The sequence below is a fragment of the Aristolochia californica genome, unplaced genomic scaffold, assembly GCF_029961685.1.
Source record: "Aristolochia californica isolate CCGP_79_NKW_82.1479 unplaced genomic scaffold, dmAriCali1.0.hap1 SCAF_14, whole genome shotgun sequence".
Taxonomy (NCBI): Eukaryota; Viridiplantae; Streptophyta; class Magnoliopsida; order Piperales; family Aristolochiaceae; genus Aristolochia; species Aristolochia californica.
The window spans coordinates 5,460,790-5,472,682 of NW_027181815.1; the positions used below are offsets into that span (position 1 = coordinate 5,460,790).

The 11,893-nt window shown below is 39.9% G+C and overlaps 2 protein-coding genes across 2 annotated transcripts; both read right to left on the bottom strand.

The window, feature by feature from the left end:
- Nucleotides 1-113: 113 nt before the first annotated feature.
- On the bottom strand, nt 114-4,492 carry LOC137950292 (uncharacterized). The gene is made up of 5 exons (XM_068796680.1): nt 4,049-4,492; nt 3,645-3,959; nt 1,138-1,281; nt 714-947; nt 114-548 (listed from the first exon to the last, which is right to left on the bottom strand). The coding sequence occupies exons 1-5, from the start codon at nt 4,490-4,492 to the stop codon at nt 114-116; spliced, it is 1,572 nt and encodes a 523-aa protein (XP_068652781.1).
- Nucleotides 4,493-5,293: 801 nt separating this feature from the next.
- Nucleotides 5,294-9,266, bottom strand: LOC137950475 (zinc finger AN1 and C2H2 domain-containing stress-associated protein 16-like). Its single transcript, XM_068796955.1, has 3 exons — nt 9,021-9,266; nt 5,946-6,717; nt 5,294-5,684 (listed from the first exon to the last, which is right to left on the bottom strand). Exons 1-2 carry the CDS (start codon nt 9,117-9,119, stop codon nt 5,947-5,949), a joined length of 870 nt encoding a protein of 289 aa, XP_068653056.1. The 5' UTR covers nt 9,120-9,266; the 3' UTR covers nt 5,294-5,684; nt 5,946.
- Between the last annotated feature and the right edge of the window lie 2,627 nt (nt 9,267-11,893).

Sequence of the window (11,893 nt, forward strand, 5' to 3'; positions counted from 1 at the left end):
TCGTCTGTAGTGAAGAAGAACTCTCTCTCTCTCTCTCTCTCTCTCTGTAAATTAACAGTTCTTCTGGTTCTCGCATCTCTGTAAATTAACAGTTCTTCTGGTTCTCGCATCTCTTAATCCCCCCTTTCAGCATTGGTAGGATGAGGAGAGTCTGTAGGGAAAACAGATGCGCTACTTTGTCTTCTCCGCGACAAGGAAGAATTTCCCAACTCTTGAAGAGGCAGCCGCTTGGGAAGTGTTCCACAGGAGGAGCATGCCCTCTTCCTCTGATCTCCGTCCTCTTCCTTCTGCCTTGGTTTCTCCTTCAAACGACAACAAACCAATACCCGTTTCTCCTTTTCTTTCTGGGAATCCGTAACTCTATCCAAGCCCTTCATCCTCGCAGCTCCCCATGCGTTCTCAATATCCTGTGGGATTTCAGCCGTGGTGGAGTCCTTCCTATCCGCATTTCTCAATCTTTCGAGCTCAACTTGGAGCCGCGACACCTCTTTCTCCAGTTCCGATACTTTTGTCTCAGACAGCTGAGCTCTATGTCTCCACTCGTGAATCTGAAAACCCAAAGATTTCATTTAGAGGATCGAGTTATTGAAGTCTACCAGAATGATATTGCCTTAAGCTTCATCTCTCTCCACATTAAGCAAACTCTGGAAGTATTTCAAAAAAAAAATGTGACCATGAAGCAAACTGTGATTAATCTAGATAACAACAGTTACCGTAAATGTATTTACATTATTTTGAACAGCCAGGAGCCGATCATGAGACTCGATCGCTCGATTTTGCCATAAATCTCTGGAAGCCTGCAGTTCTTCCATCTGTGCTCTGACTTGGCCAAGCATTACTTGCATCTGAGACCACTGTTCAGTCTCTGATCTGACTTGTTCCGCTATCTTCTTCACAATCGCCTTACAACGCCACCCACAACGTCCCTTTTCTTCTCCACGCCTCTCCTGCAAAAATTTCCCACGTTAACCGGAATTCATTTCAATCTCTACAACGTTTTCTAGAATTCGACCTAGAGTTTCGACCACACCGATTGGCACCATCTTTGACTCCTAAATTACTACAGATCCTCAATGCTTAAAGTGGTTGTGTGATTGTAATTACTAATTTGCATGGTTTGTGCTGTCATTTTCTTGCCTGCTGCGGCGTCTCTGTTTCCGAAAATTCAGTTCTCCTGGACGTGGAAGCGGAGGAGCTGCTGCTGGTACCCAACAGGTTACCGTACTCTTCCATCTGCTCCAACATCCCCTTGGACAGACCCTCCATCTTCCTTCGAATCATCTCCACGTTCATGCAAATAACAGCAAAGTGTTAATGAACTTCTCCCTTTTCACAGCATAGAAGGTGTATCATATTTTCAAATGATGCGGAGGTCCTCATGCCTAAACACTAAAAATAGCCTTCCTTTAACAGATTTTCTGGCTCGTTAAGATGGTAAATAGGGAATTTCACTTAAATATCTATTTAAAATAAAATATTTTTAAAAATACTGACGTCATTAAAATATTTTTAAAATTATCCAACTGTGACGGTCAAATGCCTACGTGTACAGTCAAAAGAGACACATGAGCTTTGACGGCTTATGTGTCGCCACGTCACCTGCGGAGTAAACATATTCGAGACGTCGTTTGCCACATCATTATTTTACCATGTCATCTACCACGTAAGCTGACACGTCATTAAATAAAAATTAAATAATCCTCACTGTATTCCACCGTATTATATTTCAAAATAAGTTATTTTAAATTCCATATGTGTCGCCTCCCATCTTTCTCTCTCCTCTCGCCTTCTCGCCCTCTCGCCGCCCCGTTCGGCCTCCTCTCCTCTCGCCCCCTCTCGCCCTCTCGCCGCCGCCGCCGCCGCCGCCGCTGCCGCTCGGCCTCCTCTCCTCTCCTCTCGCCCTCTCGCCGTAGCTTTGCCTCGGCCTCCTCTGGCCTTGCCGCCTCTCCTCTCGCTGTCGTCGCTTGGCCTCGACCTCCTCTCCTCTCCTCTTTCCCCCTCTCCTCTCGCCCTCTCACCGCCGCTCGGCCTCAGCCTCCTCTGACCTCAGTCTCTCTCCTCTCACTGCCGTCTCCTCTACTCTCCCCCCCTCTCCCCTCTCCTCTCCTCTCCTCTCCCCCCTCTCCTCTCCCCTCTCGCAGTGGCTGCTGCCGTCGCTCGGCCTCGGCCTCTCTCCTCTCCCCCCCTTTCCCCTCTCCTCTCCTCTCCCCCCTCTCCTCTCCCCTCTCGCAGTGGCTGCTGCCGCCGCTCGGCCTCGGCCTCTCTCCTCTCGCTGCCGTCTCCTCTCCTCTCCCCCCCTTTCCCCTCTCCTCTCCTCTCCTCTCCTCTCCCCCCTCTCCTCTCCCCTCTCGTAGTGGCTGCTGCCGCCGCTCGGCCTCGGCCTCTCTCCTCTCGCTGCCGTCTCCTCTCCTCTCCTCTCCTCTCCCCTCTCGCAGTGGCTACTGCCGCCACTCCCCATTGCTCGGCCTCAGACTTCGCCCTCGATGCCCCTCTCTCAAAAAATAAAAAAATAAAAAATATTTTAAATCAATAATAAAATATGTTAAATTAGTAAGAGTAAATTTTTTAAATTAATTATATATTTATTTTATTTTTAATTATTTTAAAAATAAAGGTAAAAATAAATTTGAAAAAAATGTATTGATAAATTTGATTTTTAAACTCAAAACTAAAATTTTCAAAATTTTTTATTAAAATAAATTTTAAATCGATAATAAAAAGGTGTTAAAATGGTAAGAGTAAGATTTTTTATAACTTATTATTTTAAATATAAGGTAATAAAAAGTGTACCGGTACATTTATTTTTTAAACTCAAGTAAAATTTTTATATTTTTTTAGTTAATAAATATTTTTAATTGATAATAAAAGGTGTTGTAAGATTTTTAATTAATTAATATATATTTTTAATAATTTATTATTTTGTAAATAATATGATAAAAATTATACAAATAAATTGTATTTTTAAACTCTAAAATAATTTTTAGGCTTCGAGACATAACATTTATTACTTTTCCCAAAGATGAATGTCCAATATTGTAGATATTAGGTAATAAAAAATGTATCTGATTTTTTTATTTTTTAAAAAAATATTTAATTTTTATTTAATGATGTGTCAGATTACGTGGCAGATGACATGGTAAAATAATAATGTGGCAGACGACGTGTTGAATATGTTTACTGCACAGATTATGTGGTGACACATAAATAGTCAAAGTGTCATTTTTGACTGTACACATAGGCATTTGACCGGTCAAAATTGGGTAATTTTAGAAATATTTTGATGACATCGGTATTTTTAAAAATATTTTATTTTAAATAGGTATTTACGTGAAATTACCTTGTTGTAAATAGTAATGTTACAGTGAGAGAGAGTAGTATCTCAGATACTTACTCGATCAGTTCGCTGGTCAGCAGCAATGGAACAATAGCCAGTGAAAAATAATGAACAAACGCCAAACCGATAAGCAGAAACGGTGAAACTCACAGAAAGTACTAGGTTAGACGATACGACCAGAAGAAAAGAAGAATGTGAAGCTCCTCTGATGTAAACATTTAACGTTTATGAAATAAGAAAACCGTTTATTTAGACAGAAGTTAAAGAGTACTCCATGAAACAAGGAGGTAAGCAACAGATTCTTTCTTACATAGGCGAGTTGGGATCTCCGGTTCAAAGAGACATGATTCTCTGATCTATAACAGCTACTCTCGATTCTTAAGCTCGCCTCCGCCATTTCTCGAATCTCTCTGACGCACTTCTTCTCCTCCGCGATCATTTCCAACTTTTCTATACGACGGCAAAGAATGGAAGCTTTCTTATCAAAATTACAGCATCTTTGAGTTTCGTAACCTCGAACACGAAAGTTCTTTTGCAACTCCTCCAGGTTCTCTTCCAGTTCTTCAATCTCTTCTTCGAGCAGATCAGTCCCTGCGTTTTTCCCTTCGAACATCTTCTTTCTCCCCTAAGATTTCCGACAATGAATTTGAAAAGAGAAGAATGTCAACAGAATGAGAGAAATTACAACACAGTAAGAGAGACGGACCCTCTCACCAAAATTAGGGTCTGCCAAGCAGTCTGTAGCATCTTCTCCATTTGAATTCGATTCCGCTTCAAGTTCTTCAAAGCGACTTTCTTCTCCATCCTCAGAAAATTACATTCGGCTCGTAGGAACTCGGCCTGGAACTTCCATTCCTCTCCGTCAGCCTCCGCACCGCTTTGGCGGCTTCCACTCTCTTCACCACGGTCTCGATCGTCTCCATCGCTAGCGTTTAACAAAATGACAGAAATCGAGCGAGAGAAAGTACGTTCTCGGTCGAAGAGCGACTCGAGTCTCCCTCGTGGACCCAAGTTGTTTTCATGCTCACCGACGCCGGAAATCACCTTTACAGCGACAGCCTTCACCGCTCTCGACTGCCGACAAGTTCGACGCGGAAGGTGGGGGATTTTAGGGCTAGGAGGCGGAGGTGGATGCCATTTGTGCTTTCTCGCAGCCATTTTTCCTTCTCTTCCACTTCTTGAAATGGAGCTTTCCCTCCCACAGTGGTTGCCTGCGTGTGGGTGGTTTTATTCGCAAAAAGGGCTGGTGGAGAGAGAAGAAAAAGAGAGGAGAGTGAAGAAAAAGAGAGGAGTGAATGCAGAGCAAGTGGTGACGTTGCGAGGGATAGGACACGTGGAAAGTTGGGTCCCATCTCCTTCCTCCTTACAATCTGCCATGATTTCAAATCCACTGCTATCAGACAAACAGAGGAACGAAGCTTCGCAAGAAGACAACCACAGAGCAGAAATCGAACGTAATTTATCTCCCATCCAACCGTTGATTGTGTGATATTCCTTGTTATGTAAATTAATCGAAGACGACGAAGTAAAGTTTAAAAGTGGTCCATCCAACGGAGAAGAAGATACCTTCCTGCTCTGGGTACTGATACAGAATTTAAATGGCTTCTGTAAAACAAAATTTTCCTTCTACTCTGCCGCGAAGGCCGGTGAGAAGGGGAAACGTGGAGCCCCCGAAAAGGGAGAAACCCATATTCTTCTTCGGATTGCTCCATACAGAATCCTTAAGGAAAAGTAATACGAATGGGAGAGCAAGATTAGGGGCTCTATCCACCTCCAACCACTAACTTTGAAACCATCAATCAATTTAAAAAAAATAATAATTAAAGGTTCATAATTCACATCGCAATGGTATACCAGCTCACGCTTTAACTTGGGACTCCAACGAGAACCAACCCCCTCCGGTCTTTAAAACATTACATAAATTTTTCATAAAATATTCACGGTTATTTGCAAAAGTGATAGCGGAAGCATTCAACACCATTTTTTTCGTCCAATTTGTGATTAAATCGACTTCAAGCGGGCACAAATGTTGAAGATTCCCGGGATCATCACAATTGGGCAAGCAAATGAACTCAATTGGTCCTTCAAGTGAACAAAAAAAAAAAAAAAAAATGTTGCAAACTCGACAGTATGCTGACAAGGAGAAGTATCTGCAAATTAAGGAGAAATTTTTTACTCCTAAATCTGCAGCCGCCGCAGTAGATTTACAGGGTGCCAGACGCACAAAGCACCAAGTGAAACTTCTTTGCTGTCAATCCTCCAAAGATGTCGGTAGACAATAGGAGCAGGAAAGAGGAAGTTGTGTCTCTCTGATCAATTTCCATTGTGAAGTCTGATCCAGTGATTGGACCTGCAACATGGACATTACTGGTGCATTAGGTTCATCAGATGTGCAAAATTATTAAGATGAACAACAAAAATGGGACTGCCAAAACCATATATGTCTTAAAATGAAATCCACAATAAGCGAATTGTAAAAACTGATGGCAGACATGTTTTTCAAGAGGTTTTTTAGATTTTTATGAATATTTTTTTTGAAAGAAAAAGAAAAAAGAATATGACATTCAGAAATGCAAAGAAGAGAAAATAAAATGCAAGTCATGGATCTTACCTTAAGCCACTGAAGTCCCTCCGTGGTCCCTCTCCACATGTTCCACCAAGGAAACTGGATCCCTGAACCCTCTACTACATTTAGGACACACATCAATTGTAACCTTTTTAGGACCTACTCGACCACCTTGCTCATGAACTCTCTCTACATGCTCTATTAGAGCTTTAACAGAGGAGAACTTTGCTTGGCACTGGAGACAATATTCCTCCTCTCCAGCACCAGAACTGCTACTCTGCGCCATTCCTTCCCTTGCCTTTTGCAAGGCTTGGTTTGTTGCTATACTCAACTTTGCCATGCCAGCTTCAGCTGAGGCTCGAACACTTGAAGCTGCATTGACCAAGTTTGTGGCCCATGCTGATGGTGCATTCGAACTTTGAGTGGTTTTTGAATTGTTCTTCTGGCTCCTTTTCAGAAGACCAACAAAGGGGAAACCTGCATCAGACTTCTTGGGTGGTCCAACACACTTGTGGTCAAGCCCGAATCTATGCTTCAAACAATGCTCTCTCATGCAGTCCCGGCAACGGATTGTGTTAGAGAATGTTAAGACTTCTTTGCAACCAGGGGCAGGGCAACGCTTCTTTTTTGTCACTTTTTCATAATTTGATGGGTCACAATCCGTGTTTACATGTGATTCCCAAGTGATATTTGGGTCTTCATTTGGAACTACCCTAACCCCTTTGGCGCATAGAGGGCAGATGAGGACAGTTACATCATTCGGGTCAGCACTTGGGCACTGATGCTTAATGTGACTTCTGTGCTCTAAACAGAATACCTACATGGAAGATTATTGAAATTAAAGGATATAAAGATATATCAGCAACAAATACTCAGAGGAGCAACAGAAGAGCTATAATGAAAATAACAACAAAAAAAGCATTTCTGATTAAATATTTTCTCATCATTCAAAATAAATACATAAATACATACATAAATAAATAAAAGTACTTTTTGGAATACATTATTGCCAAATGTCTGCATCAGCTTAAAAGTGGTTTTTCTGAACATTGCCTGTTTTAGCTACTGAAATCCAATTGTCCTTTTTATTTTGAACTCTTTCATAGATTTTAAGTATTAAACATCAGTCAATTTAAAATGTTATCAATTATATTCAGGATCTTGTTTGCACTAGATTGAGCCAGAATAGGGTAAAACGTCACCAATTAGCAACTTTTTGGTGAAGGGAAGAAAATAGTTTCCCCAAACAAAGAGGAGTCTCAAAACAGAATAGAAATGAAACAAAAAAATGTGAGCCCATACAAGGTGTTCCACAACTTCTACTCCTCTTGATGAGGTTAGATGACATTTTTGTGAATAATTATGCAACCTAAATAGAAGAAACAGCCGACATTACCACTTCGTCTCTTTGAGTGCTTCATAGTGGTGTACCCAAATGTTGGAGGCAAGAGCTGGAAGGAGCAGATCTTCCATTGTAAGTACCAACTCGAGGTTTTGAGGTTTTATGAATTCCGAAAGAAAGATCTTTGTGCAACACAACAAGAAGACTGGAAGGCTTCAGAGAACCCTTTTTTTCAATCTTTCAATTCAAGAAGAAAACTATACGAGAAACACTTTCCTTCAGCTTCCTTTAGTATATTGACAAAACTGATCGAATATAATGTCCCATAAAACATGACCTTTGAAGTTGTAGAATGAAGTGTCCGACAAAAAGCACATTGTTATTTGCAGCCTGTGCAAAAATTGTCAAGAATCAACAACATTAAAGCCATGATAGCACATGGAAAAGAATTCAGTTGGCCATTTCAATAAGAACTAAAATAATTCACTATTGTCACGAGAAACAAGTTAAACTCTAGATGGTTTCTTGGTAAGAAATGTAGAACAAAAGTGTTTCTAAGTGAGGTTTTAAAAAATGATTGTAGTTATTTTTGCTGTTAATGATTATTAAAGATGCCCCCTTCCTTCAATGTTGAATCTCATATGCAAGAGAAGCTTGAACCCAGGACATCACACTAGCAACTTGCCAATGAAGCCATTGAACCAAAGACCCGATACACCTAAGGCCCTGTTAGTGCGCAACGTAAGTGAAATGGGTAAAACATGCCAAAAGCTGTTAGTGCGCAGTGTCAATGCAGGGGGAAAGTGGATTCAAAGGGGTCAGAGCTCTGAATTCACTTTCCCTCTCTCAATTACATCGGGCTCGGGCTCGGGCTCGGGCTGTTGGGAGGCTTTGTCGAACGAGGGTTTCCGAAAAAAATTTCTCTCTCGCTCGCTCGTGACCTTCAGCGATTTCAATCGCCCTCTGTGCGACCTGTCTCCGGCGCTCAACTCCCTTCCTCTCACCATCCCCAGCACCGACGACCTTCAGCGACTTCTCTCCCCTCTTTGCAACCTCTCCGGCTTCTCTCTCGCTCGCGACCTTCGGCGATTTCAGTCGCCCCCTCTACCTTCCTCTTGCCGGTGCTCGACTCTTTTCCTCTCGCCGTCCCCTGCACCGACGACTTCTCTCCCCTCTCTGCAACCTCCGTTACTGTTATTCATTCCACTCGCTGAACAAGGAAGATGAACTACAGTAAATTATTATTATTATTAATTTTTTTCTTTTAAATAACCATTGTTATTATTTATGTTCTGTTTTATTTTTTTTTATAATCTCGTTTTTCTGTTTTTGATTTTATATTCATATTTTGGACTTTTTCATTACTATTCAGTATCAAATAATTGCCTGATTGAAAGGATTGTACACAGAGAAAAACATTAGAACCTAAGAGATATGACTCCATAGGACAACAGATCTGCCTAAATAAACAATTTACCCAAAAAAGCTTAAAAGAACCAAAGAGGACTTAAAAATGGTAGCAATATAATCATGTCTCAAACTATAGGAAACTAACGACAACACCCATCTTCCTTCAACTCAATTAAGCGTCATTCCTATGTCCGAAAAGGGTACCAGATAAAAAAATTTATCACCATACACCATCCTCAACACAGAAGACAAACAAAAAAACCAGAAGCTCCTATATGAAACTAAACTAGGGTCGATACCTCATTCCTTGAACCAGAATCCGATGATGAAAGAAGAAAACTAAAAAAAAAAGGCTGAACAAACCAAACCTGTTTGCATCTATCGCAACTGAAAGGCAAGAAGTCGATTTGCTTGCAGTCGTCGACGCTACAGTGCTTCCCAAGATCGGGAAATTCGGGCGTTCCCATCAATTCGACGACTTGCAAACAGATTCCGGAGAATGGAGAGAGGACCAGTATGATCCGATTGAATTTCTATTTAATTTCTTCAAGAATCTGAAATCAGTCCTTCGGTTTCCGCGACCAGAAATCGCGGAGCCGAAAATTGTGTGAAGTTGTCCGCGGACGCGGATGCGGACGCTTGAACAGAATCTTAAACTTTTTAGCTGTTTAGTTTGAAATTTCCGGGAAGGTCAACATGGAATGACGGAAAGAGTGTTCGTGGTTTACTTTATTTACTACAGTGTCCTGTTCCTCGCTCATTTATCCTATTTTTTATTTAACATTTATTAAAAATAAAAATGGAACAAAATATTCGATTAAATTAATATATATTTAAGATAAATATGATTTAAAGTTTTTTAAATATTTTAATAATTTTATTATACATTATAATAAATATGTATATACTTATTTATATTTATAACTTTATAATTTTATAATAACAAATTATTATTATTATTAAAATAATTATTATTCTTTATTTATCCAAGTACCCTTTATATTATTATTCGATAGATAAAAATAAATAGCATATAAACTAATTTAATTTATTTTATATAACATTTACAGCCTACCAAGATTTGTATCGGCGGCCAACTCAGGCTAATGTGAGGAGAAAGTGAGGCGTTAAATAATTCGTTGAAGCGGACAGAGGGCCTTCTCTCTCTCTCTCTTTGAAGCCGTCTCCAGAAAATCTAAACGTCCTCTTGATCATTTGACCAAAAAGTGATTCTGAATCGTTCTAACGAAGTTTCCTCAGAAGCAACGAAGCGACCAAATTTGGTATCTGGAGAGGTCACGTCAACGGAGCCTCCCCAGTGGCAACAGAAGCAAGGAGGGGTTACCCCTCCCTCCGTTTACCATCTGAATAGTCAGAGAAACGAGGGACAAGTGGAGCCTCCCCTGACTCTTTGTTTGGCCCCTCCCCCACCTGCAGACATAAAGTGCCCTCCTCCCCTGCTTAACAAAAGCTAAGCAGGAGGGATTGAGCTATGCCCCTCACTCTCCCTTTCTGTTCACAAGCAGGGAAGGAGTCCCCACCCTCCCATGTCAACAGGGAGGGAGAGAAGCCCCTCCCGCACTGGTAGATGGAAAAGGTGTTCAGAGACAACCCTCCCCAAGAGTACTACTTATCATTCTCAAACCAATGCATACTTGTGTTGCTTTGTCAATTTCGAGCTTTCTACTTAGCTATAGTTTCTCTATTGGACTAAATGGACTTACAAGTAGTGTAGGATGGCCCTTCTCCCTCAATTGTCACTTGTAAGGCACTACTCGCCCCTCAATTGTCACTTGTTTAGAGATTGATGAAACAAAAAGGTTGATGGGAATGTGGTCATGGTAATGGGTTGCCTACAAACTAAAGTATGAGTGAAGTGGAAGCATTCTCCTGATTTCGATGCCACATGGGAGTCTAACATCAGAATATCCATTTTCTCACTACAAGAAAATCCATTTGGGCCAATAAAAAAACCTGCAAATGAAATTAAATTTTAAAATTCGCTAGTAGAAGTTGATCTCTTTCAACAAATTTAAATTTGTCAAGATACATCTTCTCAGGGAATTTTCCTACTCATGGAAAAATCTTCCCATGGGAAAATTTGCTAGGAAAAGTGAAGGCTTGAAAAATAAATTCAAGTGAATTTAAAATTTGTTGGTAGAAAAAAGACATCTAATTGAAGGGAAGGATTTTTTCCTACTCCAGCCGTTAACTTTGTCTTCAACATTCTCCTCCTTGCGGTTAAAGTAATGACTTTGGGCATGGCGAGTTCCCACATTGTGACGGGTGGTGTGTATAAGGCCCGGGAATGAATTCACTATCGTATTGTTGATCGGTTAATACTAGTTTAGGCCCCATATAGGCGAATTGTAGCTTGCAATCCAAACGGAGGATGATCTTTTGGGGAATTTTAATTCCAGTGAAATGATAAATTCGTCATAAATGTTCTTTTAGATACAACTCCCTTCTTTTCCTTTTCTCCATCCTATTTTTCATAGGGGACTCTTCTCAATGGAATTGTAAAATTCATCCCTTCTCCCAATGAATTTTCTGGATTCGTTAATTCGTTAGGAGTAAATCTTTTATCACAATTTTAAAAAAATTTAAATTTTAATATTTTTTTCCCTTTTCTCTTTTTTTTCTTTCTTTTTTCCTTACTTTTAAATCTTTTTCCTTTTTTCCTTTTTTTCCCTCGTATTTTTATTCTTTCATTTTTTCCTTCTTCTCCTTTTCTTCTTTTCTTTTCTCCCTCCTTTTTTTCTTGGGGGTTTGTCCATACGAAATTAGAAAATTCATTGAGAGAGTCCCTTATCCCAATGAATTTCTCAAATTCATTGAAAATATTTTATTTTTTTGTAATTTTAATAATTTTAAATATTTTTAAGATTTTTACTTTCTCTTTTTTCTTCTCCTCTTGTTTTTCTTTTCTCCTTTGTTCCTTCTTCTCCTTTTTTTTCCTTTTTCCTATTTTCCCTTATTTTTTTGTTTTTCCCCACTACTGTGTTTTTTTCCTCTCTCTTTTTTCTTCTCCTCCGATTTTTTTATTTCATTTTTTCTTTCTTCTCCTTTTTTTCTTTTTCTTCTTTTCTTTTTTTCCATTTTCTTCTTTCCCTTCTTCCATGTTTTTTTCTTTGGACTTGTCCCAACCAAATTTGAAATTTCACTAGTACATAGACCATTCTCCCAACAAATTTCCCAAATTCATTAGGAGTAATTCATTTTTTTTTCTTCTTTTCCTACT

Excerpts from the sequence above, each read along its gene's own strand:
- LOC137950475 (XM_068796955.1), bottom strand. The coding sequence starts at position 9,119 with ATGGGAACGCCCGAATTTCCCGATCTTGGGAAGCACTGTAGCGTCGAC. Across the intron at positions 6,718-9,020 it reads GTTGCGATAGATGCAAACAG|GTATTCTGTTTAGAGCACAG; the intron begins GTTTGGTTTGTT and ends TCTTCCATGTAG.
- LOC137950292 (XM_068796680.1), bottom strand. The coding sequence starts at position 4,492 with ATGGCTGCGAGAAAGCACAAATGGCATCCACCTCCGCCTCCTAGCCCT. Across the intron at positions 948-1,137 it reads AAACAGAGACGCCGCAGCAG|GAGAGGCGTGGAGAAGAAAA; the intron begins GCAAGAAAATGA and ends AAATTTTTGCAG. Across the intron at positions 549-713 it reads ATAATGTAAATACATTTACG|ATTCACGAGTGGAGACATAG; the intron begins GTAACTGTTGTT and ends TTGGGTTTTCAG.